The following is a 12,719-nucleotide window of genomic DNA, read 5'->3' as shown; positions in this document are numbered from 1 at the left end:
AAAGAATATGCATCCTGAGAAGCTTTAATGATTTAAAACTAGTATTAGAGATGTGAAAGCTTTCACATGAGGTTACAAACCATGCAAAATTGGCCCTTTTGAGTTGCGATAAATAGCTGTGGTTCGCCAAGTATTCCATCGATCCGCATTGCAATTTTCTTTAATAAGCAAATTTGTGAAATTCTTTAAAACTGCTAGATTTGCTTATTGCTGAAATGATAAATAGGACAGACATCCCATGTTTGGCTCAGTGTTTGCTTTAAGCTAGTGAAATGTCAAAATTTAAGACTAATTTTGTAACTTCATTGGCCTCTTAAGGCCTGTGAAAACTTTTTGCATGGAATCAATCAGACGGGGGTGGGGGGGGGTAGAGGAGGAGGGGGGATTGGAAATGCTTAACATTTTGCATCTCCAATCATTATTGAGAGAGTAAACGAAGATATCCAAAAAAAAATAGCACTGAAATGTCAATTTATTTACAAAAAACGGAAAAAAAACCCCATCAAGTATAAATCTGAACAGGCCACACAACCACCAATAAATACATTATATGAACTATCTTACTGTACTGTATGTCCACTGCTATCTTCTGTATATAATCTTAGTCTTTCTGAACAACCGTCCTATATTAATACAGATGCAGTGGCCGTAATCCGAACATTTCACGATCTGTATTCCTGGGCATACCCAGGTCGTGCCACATGATTTTTTCAAACGTTCCTGCGTTAAGACTCGTTTACTAGTGTTTTTATTGGGTGTTGTTGTCTTAAAATCTAAGTGCAATTCAACCTGTCTTTTATTGCCGTACAGTTCTGCAAGTGTGTGTATGTGTTATATGAAGAGTAACGTTACGAGTTCATACTGTATACTGTACATGGGAAAGAAGTCCTTTCTGAGGCTCCTTAGCCATACCCAAATCCTATAATTGTAGAAGATTACAGGTGTGATAGGCAGCATTAACATCAGCATTCACGGAAGAGTAACGAGTGAATGCAACGTGGAATACAGCAGAGTTCACAAAAACGACTCCGTGAAATGTTCGGATAACAGCCACTGCATCTGTATGACAGCTTTTAGGCCTTGCCCCCGCTGCCTACTACAGCGTCTGCTGTGGCGGACGCTGCGCGCACAAGAGCCCTCCCCGCAATGGTGCCGGGCCCGCTGCGAGAGGGGGCCGCAGCGCTCGCGCGAGAGCTACTCCTGCTCTCAATAGAATTGAGAGCAGGGCTCGCGTCGAGCGATACGGCACGCCCCCCGGCGGTTCAGCCAATGAGGGCGAACCTGCCGGGTGACGTCATGGTCGTGCCCCCGTCACTCCTCCGCCACGCCCTCCCCGGTCTCTCTTCGTGCAGCTCCCTGCAGACCAGGTAATCGGCTGCACACGCCGCCAATCTCGCGGGCGCGCGTTGCAGCTGAGTTACCGGGGCCGTAGCCTTACACTCAAAAGTATTTCCTGGTACAATACAAGGTAACATAACAATATCCATTTTTTCTGTTTCATTTATAGCATGAAATAATTGACAAACCTGCTAAGCTCTTCTGTATTTAATAGTACTGTAGTTGTGCTTTCCGGTTTCTTCTTTTTGTCACTGAAACAGTTTCCTCCTATAGATCAGTTACTTCTCCACATGTCCCTGTTTAAGCAATAAACATGATTATCCGACATTTCTTCGCACCCTCCCAAGTGATTTTTTCCAGTCCCGAGCATTAGCACAGCTGGTTAATCATTTCAAATGGACATGGATTGGCATTATAGCTGAAGATACAGACTATGGACAGAATGCTGCCAGCATATTTAAGGATGAAGCTAAAAGACTGGGCACATGTGTAGCTTTCACTGAAATGATTCCTACAATTCCTTCTCCTAGAAAGATCTCACAGATTGTAAACAGTATCTCAGTTTACCAGGTTAAAGTTGTCTTGCTGTTTACTAGTAACTATCTAGGACAAATTATCTTCCAAGAAGTAGTTTATCAAAATATAACTGGAATTCAATGGATTGCAAGTGAAGCCTGGTCTACATCCAGCCTGTTGTCTAATGATAATTTTCAAATGTATCTTGTTGGCACTATAGGGTTTGCCATTCGCAGAGCAGACATTACTGGGTTGAAAAGTTTTCTTCTCAAAGTCCACCCATCCCAGCACCAAAACAACCCCCTCCTTGTTGAGTTGTGGGAAGAAATATTTAACTGTTCCCTGGGAAGTGTTGAGAATGTAACAAATGTGAGCAAACCGTTTTGCTCGGGACTGGAAGATTTAAATTCAAAGGACAACATATTTCTGGATGTGAATAATCTAAGGATTTCATACAATGTGTATAAAGGAGTTTATGCCGTTGCTCACGCTTTGCAGAATATGTTGGCACTGGAAGAAAGCAATGGTTCTTTTGTAAATGGGACACACATTAATGGCTATAATGTGGATCCTTGGAAGGTAAAATATTCATTGACAGAAACCTGATTTGTAGACATCCCTGTAAAATATATTGGTGCATGAGAGATGTAAATCATCAACCTTCAAAGCTCTAGACTCTACTGCTCCTGCCCCCATCTCAACTTTGATTTCTCGCTATACCCTTGCTCATCTCCTTACACTTTGTTCATAATCTCATGTCTCTTTTCCACCCGGTTCACCTCGTCCACTCTCTCTCTCTCGCATATAGGCCACACACCTTCTCTCGCCACCTTCAATTTATATCTAAAACGCACCTTCTGAATGAAGCATTTCAGTAGCCTGGACTTATGACTATTTCTCATCACACCAAAAAGACATTTAGCAATAATCTCGGCCAGACACTGTCCGCCACTGAACTTACTCCTTCCCCTACTGCTTCTCTAAATCTCCCAACATGCCACTTAGACTGTAATCGCTTTTGGGGAAGAGAGTCACCTGAAAGGCCACCTTTACAATGAGGCATTTCCATACAATGTACATTACTGATACATAAACACTCTCTTAGCCCAATAAAATGTTCACTTCTGTGTATTCTTTTTGAATGTGTATGTTTCTCAATACACCAGCTACATTGTTACGGGTCTATGTACTGTATTGACTGAGAGAAAAGCGTGTTTCAACGCACTGTTACATTTTGTGGAGCAGAGCTGTTGCATACTGTATGTAGGAACAGTTTCTTGCATCTGATGCAGAATTTTAGACTTCCACCACTTCAGATATGCAGAACTTTTCGGGGCAAATAAAAAGGTAAATAAATGATGCACAGAGACGCAGAAGGTGAAACAACTCATTGTATATGCACCACGTAACTCCTCTTCAACTCCTCCTACTGACTCTCCCCAAGTCCCAAGCTAGTGAAGATGGGTCAAAATTGGAACAATATGCTTTGATCCATATGGGCAGGATTAAAATGCCCCGATTTGGCCCCAAAATTGCCTTAATATATAGGCCCCTGAGCACTTTGGGAGAGGAAGTCCTTTCTTCCAGTGCTCACTCTTACAGTATGTATGATGCATTTATCTCTAATGTTATCATCCTGATATAATAACTCTGTAGAGCACGATTTTCACTGACTGACACAATATACATTAAAAAGACAACACACATACATTACAATAATTTTTATATTAGAATGCGTCTGTGTTAGGTAAAACATATCATATATTCTTAACAGTTGTTTTTCTTAAAATACCCAGCTGTTGAAATACCTGAAATGTGTTAATTTCACCACAAGTGCTGGTGACAAAGTAAACTTTGATCAAAATGGAGATCCCTACCCATCTTATGACCTTCTGAACTGGCAGAAGAGAAATGATGGATCCGTTGTATTTGTCCCTGTGGGAGAAGTCAACGAAGATGGGAACCTCAGGGTGGATGAAGATGTAATTGTGTGGCAAGGAGCTCAAAAAGAGGTACGTTTTTTTCATGCTACAAATTATAACTTGATATATGTGCTGTATAGATACACAAATTATAATCATACTTTATCTATTATTTCTACACTGAATGATGAAAACTCTGTGTGTTTAGTGTGATTATTTTCTAGAGTTTCTGGGCTTCGTGTTGTTCCTTCTGCACCAGAATTCCATCTATATATATAAGGCTTAAGATCACATATATCTAGCTCCCCCTATCTCCAAAATTATCATACTTTGATTCCATGACGCAATATTGATTTAAATCGTGGACATTGCAAAACTCCCCGCTCCGGGATAAAGACGAACCGGGTGACGTCACACTCGCGATCCCGCGAGATCTACAGAGGAACATGGGAGTACTGGAATCATCTGCAGACGGAACAGGTATTGCATCTCGGCGTCCCACGTGGAGAGAGGCAGACAAGCAGACCGAGTAGCAGGATGGAGAGGAACGAATGTGTCCTACAAGCCTAAGCTATTGGCTACTTTGTAAGTAGCTGTCTACTGTTGCGCATTTGTGTTACTAAAACGTGCTTCACTATATTTTGTCTCTTTTGTATTCATTTCAGAAATCACCTTCAAGATACCAACCATTGTTTCAATTCCATGCTCTCTCTTATATATTTTATATACAGTATTACATTTAACGATTCTCTGCGCCTGTGTTTCCCTCCTGTTTTCCCCATATATAACTATTGTGTATAGTATAACACTGTGGCAGCATTTATCGTTGTAATTATTGTTTTATTGTGTCTATGTGCGCACTTAGTTAATTTATAGTATATATATATATATTATATATAGTATAAGAGAGCAGAAGGCACACAAATACAGATGTAGATAGGTGCTAGTCCCATAAGTAAGGTATAATACAAGGCTCCTTACCAGGCAGACCATAGGATCCAGAGAATCCAGGGAACACACAGCAAGGAAGAGGCAGCACACTTAGTGATGATGAAAAAAATGTATTCAACAGCAGGCACAATCACCGGTGATCACTATATATATATATATCATAGTTCCCTGAGTGCTGTCTGTATCTTATACTTTTTATGCACTGTATAGATGTTCTTAAAAACAACTGTATCTTTTAACATGGCAGAAATGTTGATCATATTTTTTGACCTTACCAGTACTTGAGTGGCGCTTTGCTGGCTAAGGCTAAGATGATAGTTGGCGCGAGAGAGCGCATGGCATCGTGCATGTCTGTCGCCTGAGTGATGGGTGAACTGAGCTGGAGGCGTGGCGGATGCGTCACCAGACTGGTTTGCCCTCATTGGCTGAACCGCTCATGTGATGAGGCCGTGATGCGTCCGCCATGCGAAAAAACAAAATCTTTTGTTCTCGCAGCGCGCGAAATTGCACACACCGTCGCGCCTACTATAATCACAGCCTAATGTGTTTTTTTAATGTTTGCTATACAATAGCCCCAATTGTTTTTTTTATTGTAAATAACCATAATTTTAATATTTTCTTGCGGCAAAACTAGTGGAAACAGTGCAAAAAATGTCACTAGATTTGTTAAAGTGAAAAATACCATTCTATGGAATTAATTTCCTTTTATAAACATTGTGCAGTTTTTCGTACCAGTTTTGCAGCCAAGACACTTTGCTAAGTAGACCCCAAAGTGACTAGTAAGTGTATTAAAATATTTGCCTAATCACTATATATAGCAGCTGTGGGTTTATGAATAATTCCCTTATTATGCTAATTTATATGTACACAGAATATTTCTATCTGCAGTACAGACACTGTATGAAGTTTCAAAATTCTAATAAAGGGGGTTCTGTGTGATTTTTCTTTTTTGTCCTTACTATCTAAAGTAGACAAAGCACACAAACATGCAAACAAGACATTCACTTAAATATAACTAACTCAATTTGCCAGTAATAGACGGAAATCCTCTTCTACAGGTACCAATATCAGTGTGCAGCAAAGACTGCCCTCCAGGGAGCAGAAAAGCAGTCCAACCAGGGATGCATCCTTGCTGCTTTGATTGCATATCATGTGACAATGGTGAGATCAGCAATCAGACAAGTGAGTCAACTATAAGAGTCTTATTCTACATCTACCGAAGTCTTTTGGGTAATTCCCATAGATATTGATGGGGATTTTCATATGAAATTAGCACTAATGGTTACTTTGGCAAATATAGAATTACTGCCTAATTTTTTTTACCACAATGACAATCATCTATCAACAGTTTATGCTTTATATAGAATACTAGCTGATATACCCGGCGTTGCCCGTGATGTAATGTTCTGGCTCCCCCATCCTCCCTCTCAACTCCCTTCCCCCCTCTTTACAGCTGTTCAGAGCTGCGCCCCCCTCCCCCACTGTTCACAGCTCCGATTATCCCCCCATTCAATGCTTTGTTTCCACCCTCCCGTTCACAGCTCCGACCCCCCCCCCTGTTCACAGCTCCGTGCCCCCCGTGTGTCAGTCAGTCAGTGAGTGTGTGTCAGTCAGTGAGTGTGTGTCAGTCAGTGAGTGTGTGTGTCAGTCAGTGAGTGTGTGTCAGTCAGTGAGTGTGTGTGTCAGTCAGTGAGTGTGTGTGTCAGTTAGTCAGTCAGTGAGTGTCAGTAAGTCAGTCAGTGTGTGTCAGTCAGTATATATTTATGTGTGGGCTTCCCCCCCTTCTCTCTTGTCTCCCTCCCCACCCACCTTTTCCTGACTCCCTCTCCCCCCCTCTCTCCTGTGATGGGGTAGAGGCGACTGGAGGCGGCGGCGGTTCCCCCCTCCACCCCCGCACGGAGCTGTGTTGGCGGCGACACTACCCGCATGCTGCTGCTGGCCGGGGCTCGGGTGAGCCTGGTGGATTCCCTGGGGGGAGCTGGCGGGGAGGTGAGCGGGGGGGTTGATGGCTGGGGGGGTGATAGGGGGGGGAGCCGGCGGGGAGGTGAGCTGGTTGAAGAGGATAGTGTGTGTGTGTGTGTGTGCATGTGTGTGTGTGTGCGTGTGTGTGCATGTGTGTGTGTGGCGGTTGGGTGAGGCCGAGGGGGAAGGTGAGCTGCGGGTGAGGAGGAGAAGAGAGTGGCAGTTGGGTGATGTCATAGAGCCACGCAGGCCAATGAGAGGCGTGCGGGGCGGGGCAGGGATACGGACCAATCTGATTGGCCAGAGGCTGAGGACCAATCAGATTCACCACATCTAGCACCAACCTCACAAAATTCAATTATATATATATATATATATATATATATATATATATATAGAATGAGACTAATTTTAATGTAAATCATTTAATATTTTGTTTAAAGCAAAGCATTTAAAAGTGTACGTTTGTAAACCAAAATGTTTTGCTATGTTCCTTTAGTTCCATTATACTGGATTTAATGCACATTCTAAAGGAAGCTTGAGTGTTACAAAATCCATTGTACCTAATAACTTTTAGAAAAACGGTGATGGGAAGAAGCCTGCAGCTCAATCAGAGGGTGTATTGTTTTTAGCAGATTGTAAAACGTGACAAATTAATATCTGTTGGTTACCATGAAATTCATACAGTAATATCTTGTTTTGTATGATACAGCACCATCTGATACAGACAATAGTTCATTGTAACAAGTTCAATCAGAATCTGTATTAAACTGAACAAAAGCTCAGTGAGGTAATGTGAACTGTATCACAGGATAAGACGTATGAGCTCGTGTGTTACATTCATTTTACTGACCAAGAGTTTTCCCTTAGTTAGGTAACCCAGGTACAGCAAGAAGGAGACATCCACAGAAACTATTTAACAAACACTAAATAAAATAAAGATGTTCTATAATATGCAGCTTCTCCTGGTATAATGACATTAGGGTCGAAAGAATTGTGCGCACTGATTCATCAGGTCACAAAACATTTAGTGGGTTGTGTACTAAAGTCCTCCGGGTGCAAAGTGGGTGAGAAACGTTTGCTCCACACTTATTGCAGGCAAAACTCCAACTGCTTTCAATGGGATTTGTTTTCTTTTCACAAAGAAAGTTTTCTTACCCCGCTCTCTTCTTTGTAGAGAAATAAAGTTGTTAACGCGATACTGACAATGCGTCTCGGCGAGACATTCCCGTCACTGTCACAGTAATGTAAATTTCAAGTGTAATAAAGAGGGTCACACACAGAAATCTGACGGTGACACATTTATTTGATGTATTGTGACACAAAAAACTGCACAACGCTTCGAGGCATGATGCAACCAGGGCCGGATTAAGGCCTTTAGAGGCCCTAAGAATTGCAAAGATTACGGTGCCCCCCATATGTAATTTAAAATTAAAACAATACTAAACCGTAGAATGAAATTGTTTTTGACATAAAACTTACATGTATGCTGAAATTAAAACAGCTTCTTTCTAGATTTTTTTGATGGCAAAATCTTTAATAAGTTCATCGAAGTTGACCCGCCAAAGCATGTCCGCTTCCATACACAGCAGGGAAAGTGTATCAAGTCTATTGGGACACGTTGTTGTTCTCTGAGGGTTTTATATTAGTTTCAGCTGAGAATAAGAGCGTTCTGCAGAGTAGTTAGTAATCATCAATGTTACAAAAATACGTAGTGCAACTCTTCATGTGTTAATACAAATTGTATTCCGTCTTTTACTATTTTGTCATAAACATCAATCTGACTGAATTTCGTAACATATAAGATGGCTTCGCATCCTGACATCTAACGGTGAAAATGAGAATGATATTAGAAACGGCAGATGTTGCAACTATTGTAACCTACAAATCAATTCTCCAAATTTTGTGCATAATATTCGATTAAAAAATGCTCAACTTTTTTCATGGTGGGGGTTGCATTGTGACCTACAAAGCAACACGTACACATTTTGCACATTTTGCGCTTAATAATCGATTAAAAAATGCTCATCTCTCTTGCATGGTGGGCCAAAGATGTCCACAAAAGGTCAATGTTACCACAGTTTTCGGTATATATAATATATAAGAAAAAAAATTCATCAAGTATATTTAATTCATAAAAATATACATAAATGTATTGCAACACATGAAAAGGATCTGATTTCCTCGCGTTATTTCGATCTGCGTTAGTAGTACCTGGTATAGGTGGGGATATGTTGTATATAATATGGGGAAAAGTATATAGTGGAGTGTAAGAAAATCCAACAAAGTTGAGATTTTTCCCATGGTCACTACATCAATGCTTTTTTTAAAATATCAAATTCTTAAAAAATAAATAATAAAATCTCATTTTTTTTGGAGCCCCTTGCATTGCTGGTGCCCTAAGCAGGGTGCTTAGTCTGCCTATTGGGTTATCCATCTCAGCATGCAACCTCTTCCTGTCTGCACATGAGAAGGGGGTTGCATTCCCTAAAACATCACAAAATAAATGGTCTCAATAGACAATTACAGAGTTGATGTGTGCGATTCTCTTTATTCGGATTGAATCTATTTCTTTGATAAATGTGGTGCTGTTATTTTCATTGGTTTTACCACTGTTTTTCAGTTGGGAAACTTTATTAAGTAGACCTGTAAATCCTACTTCAAATGAAACATGTTCTAACCATTCCAGCCAGGTATTTGCAATTAATAATAATTGTGCACTCAAAACATATATTAGGTCAATTTTGGTATTTTTTCCTTTTCTCTTTCTCTATTTCTTCTACGTCTAACCAAGTCATGTATTTGTTATTGTTTGCAGATTCACTGGATTGTATAAGATGTCCACTTGAGTACTGGTCCAACAAGATGAGTGACCGATGTGTGTCCAAGGAACTGGAATATATTTCCTTTAAAGAAACATTGGGATCTATATTGTTTGGAGGGGCATTGCTTGGAATTTGTCTGACAGTATTAGTTGTTACAGTATTTGCATATCACAGACATAGCCCCATTGTAAAGGCAAACAATTCTGACCTCAGCTTTTGTATATTGGTCTCTATCGCACTCTGTTTTCTTTCCTCGATTGCTTTTTTAGGCCAACCAACGTCCCTGTCCTGTGTGCTGAGACACACTGGATTTGGGATCACCTTCGCACTCTGCATGTCTTGTATTTTGGGTAAAACTATTGTAGTACTAATAGCATTTAATGTTCAACTTCCTGGCAGGAATGTGGCTTCATTTTTTAGCCCTTCGAAGCAAAAAGCTCTAATTTGCCTGTGCATTACGTTTCAGATTATTATCTGTGCAACATGGAATATCGTATCTCCTCCTTGGCCTGTAAAGCGAATCACCTATGACACTTCTACAATCGTTTTACAATGTAATGCTGGCTCAGTATTGGCCTTCTCTCTTGTCCTAGGTTACATTGGGATTCTTGTGTGCATATGTTTCATTCTTGCTTTCTGTGCTCAGAATCTACCGTCTCGTTTCAATGAAGCTAAACTCATAACGTTTAGCATGGCCATTTTCTCTGCAGTTTGGATAGGATTTATTCCGGCCTATTTGAGTGCTCCTGGCAAATATTTGGAGGCTGTTGAAATGTTTGCAATATTGTCTTCTAGTTTTGGTCTTCTCGCGTGTATATTTGCTCCAAAATGTTATATTATAATATTAAAACCTGAGAAAAATGACAAAAAATACATGCGGAGAAAATGAAACACATAAAATTAATATGTTAAAACACTGTAGTGGCTAAATCAATATATATATATAAATGAAAAGTGTTTGATTGTTAGTAGATGTTGGTCCGTCGGTCTGCCCGCCCATGCCCCGCCTCCCCACGACTCTCATTGGCTAAGAGGTACGCTGACATCACAGACACACCTACTCAACTGTGACACACACAGACACACACACACATACTGCCACCCCTGCAGACTCACCATACCCCATGAGACTGTCACCCGAGACTCTGAAGCCTAAACTGAGCCCTCAGCATAGCCTCGGAGACTCTCTCCCTGCGGAGAGTCACCCACCGACCTTGGTAAGTCTAACCCACTTTTCTCTCCACCTCCTCAGTCATCACACACCTCACTTTCAAACCCTCTCTCCACCTCTCTATCTCCTTCAACATCACACACCATCAATATAACCGCCTCTGCTGTCCACCCTCCCTCTTACCCGTCCACGCCACCGCTGTACACCCCTCACAAATGACGACCTCCCTCCGCCTTCCCGCGCTCAGTAGTCCGCTTACTGTCTCTACGCTATCCTGCATGCTCATCTATGTCCCCGCTTACCCTACAAAATATGTCCCACAAGATCATCATCCTATCGCCCGCTCTCGCTTACTCTATCAAAATGTCCGCCTTCCTGCCCGCTCCGCGCTCAGCAGGCCGCTTACTGTCTGAACAGCGACTGTCACAAAGTGGCGCTCCACCTCTCTGATGTCCACCCCCCCCCTCTTACCCGTCCACGCCACCGCTCCTCACAATCACTACCTCAAGGCAGCTTCACACCGCTACACTATACATGCTCTTCCCTCCCCTACTACTCTTACCTGTCCGATAACCCAGCCCGTGCTTGCACTGGACATCTGGCCCCATCATCAGCGGCACCCACTACTGGTCACAAGGAGCCGACACCGGGAATTGAACCAGGCTCCCCTGCCTGTCAGTGTCGTTACTCACTGAGCCACTCCCTCTCCCAATAATACAATAAATATAATAATAACTCATATCCGCCTTTATCTGTGTCATTCTGTTTATGTTTACATCACTCTTTACCCCCATTGTACCACGCTGTGGAATATGTTGGCGCTTTGCAAATAAATGATAATAATAATATTCTATGAAAAAACACACGTTAGTGCTTACATTGTACACAGTATCTATGAACGCATTACCTCCACCAGATGGCAACCAAGAACTATTTAATCAGAGAATACTACAATTACAGAATGTGTTTTATTACTCGGCACAGTGTCATCCTTGTATTCAATAGTTTTTATGAAAAGCATACACAAAATGTTAAATGCGGGTATGATACAACACATGGATAAGAGTACATGATGTGAGAGTGAAACGTACATTACACATCTCAGTTTATCATTCAAGTCATGAAAACAATATCATTAATAAATTACAATGCATTTATTGGGAAGGAATATTTGCATTTTTACAATACTGCATAGACAAATGTATTTTTTTTTTTTTTTTTTAAATCCTTCCTACAGTAAATCCAAAGCAAATGTACTTTAACAATAACAGTTTGTACCACGTTAAATAGCAAAAGGAAAACACGAGGTATTAAGCACAGGCATATTAATATGAGGCATATTAATACAAGAAAGGAGAGCAAAACCATAACGTTTCAGGGCCACATCCCCTTCGTCAGATCCCCCTAAATATTGTCTAAACAAGCACCCAATTCTCCTCCCAACCCCTTGATGACAAACAACGCCGGTCTCTGAGCGTTGACCGTTGTGACAAGATGGCGGCAGGCATCTTCCATAGTGCTCCGGCTATCCAGTGCTGTGACGTCACATGTGTTAAATAGCATTAGCAGAAATTTATTTACAGGGCCAATTTAATTAAAGAAAACCAAGACATCAAAATTCCTTCCGTAATAGATCTAGGCTTAGATTGTAACTAGAGATACTGCCTTTTCAATTTTCCTGTTCTATTTCTAATACTTCTCTTACTGTCTTCATGTTTTACCATTCAGTATAATTTCCAGTTATTTCCATCAATTTCAATTACACCAATTTGGGATATTCTTTGACTTTAGAGACTTTAATGCAGACCCCTCCCCACCCCCTTAAAGCATACCCTCAAATAAAACGTGCACACAATATATACCATTAAAATATTAATAACAAAACAGTAGTTGCCAAAAACCCAGCCAGGCTGCTCCACCAACCAGTAAGGTCAATAGTGCTCAACCATTGCCCACAAAACCCACAAGCCAGGCACCGCACAGCCCCAGCCCCTCAGATAACGCATCAACAGCTGTGATAATGGGCCCCAGGTA

General features: G+C 41.2%; 1 protein-coding gene across 1 annotated transcript; it reads left to right on the top strand.

Moving 5' to 3' along the window:
* Positions 1 to 272: 272 nt before the first annotated feature.
* On the top strand, positions 273 to 10,403 carry LOC142465464 (extracellular calcium-sensing receptor-like). The gene is made up of 5 exons (XM_075569420.1): positions 273 to 296; positions 1,612 to 2,433; positions 3,651 to 3,866; positions 5,786 to 5,888; positions 9,508 to 10,403. The coding sequence occupies exons 1-5, from the start codon at positions 273 to 275 to the stop codon at positions 10,401 to 10,403; spliced, it is 2,061 nt and encodes a 686-aa protein (XP_075425535.1).
* Positions 10,404 to 12,719: the final 2,316 nt, after the last annotated feature.

This window comes from Ascaphus truei, chromosome 14 (assembly GCF_040206685.1).
Source record: "Ascaphus truei isolate aAscTru1 chromosome 14, aAscTru1.hap1, whole genome shotgun sequence".
Taxonomy (NCBI): Eukaryota; Metazoa; Chordata; class Amphibia; order Anura; family Ascaphidae; genus Ascaphus; species Ascaphus truei.
This window is presented reverse-complemented; position numbering and strand designations above follow the sequence as displayed.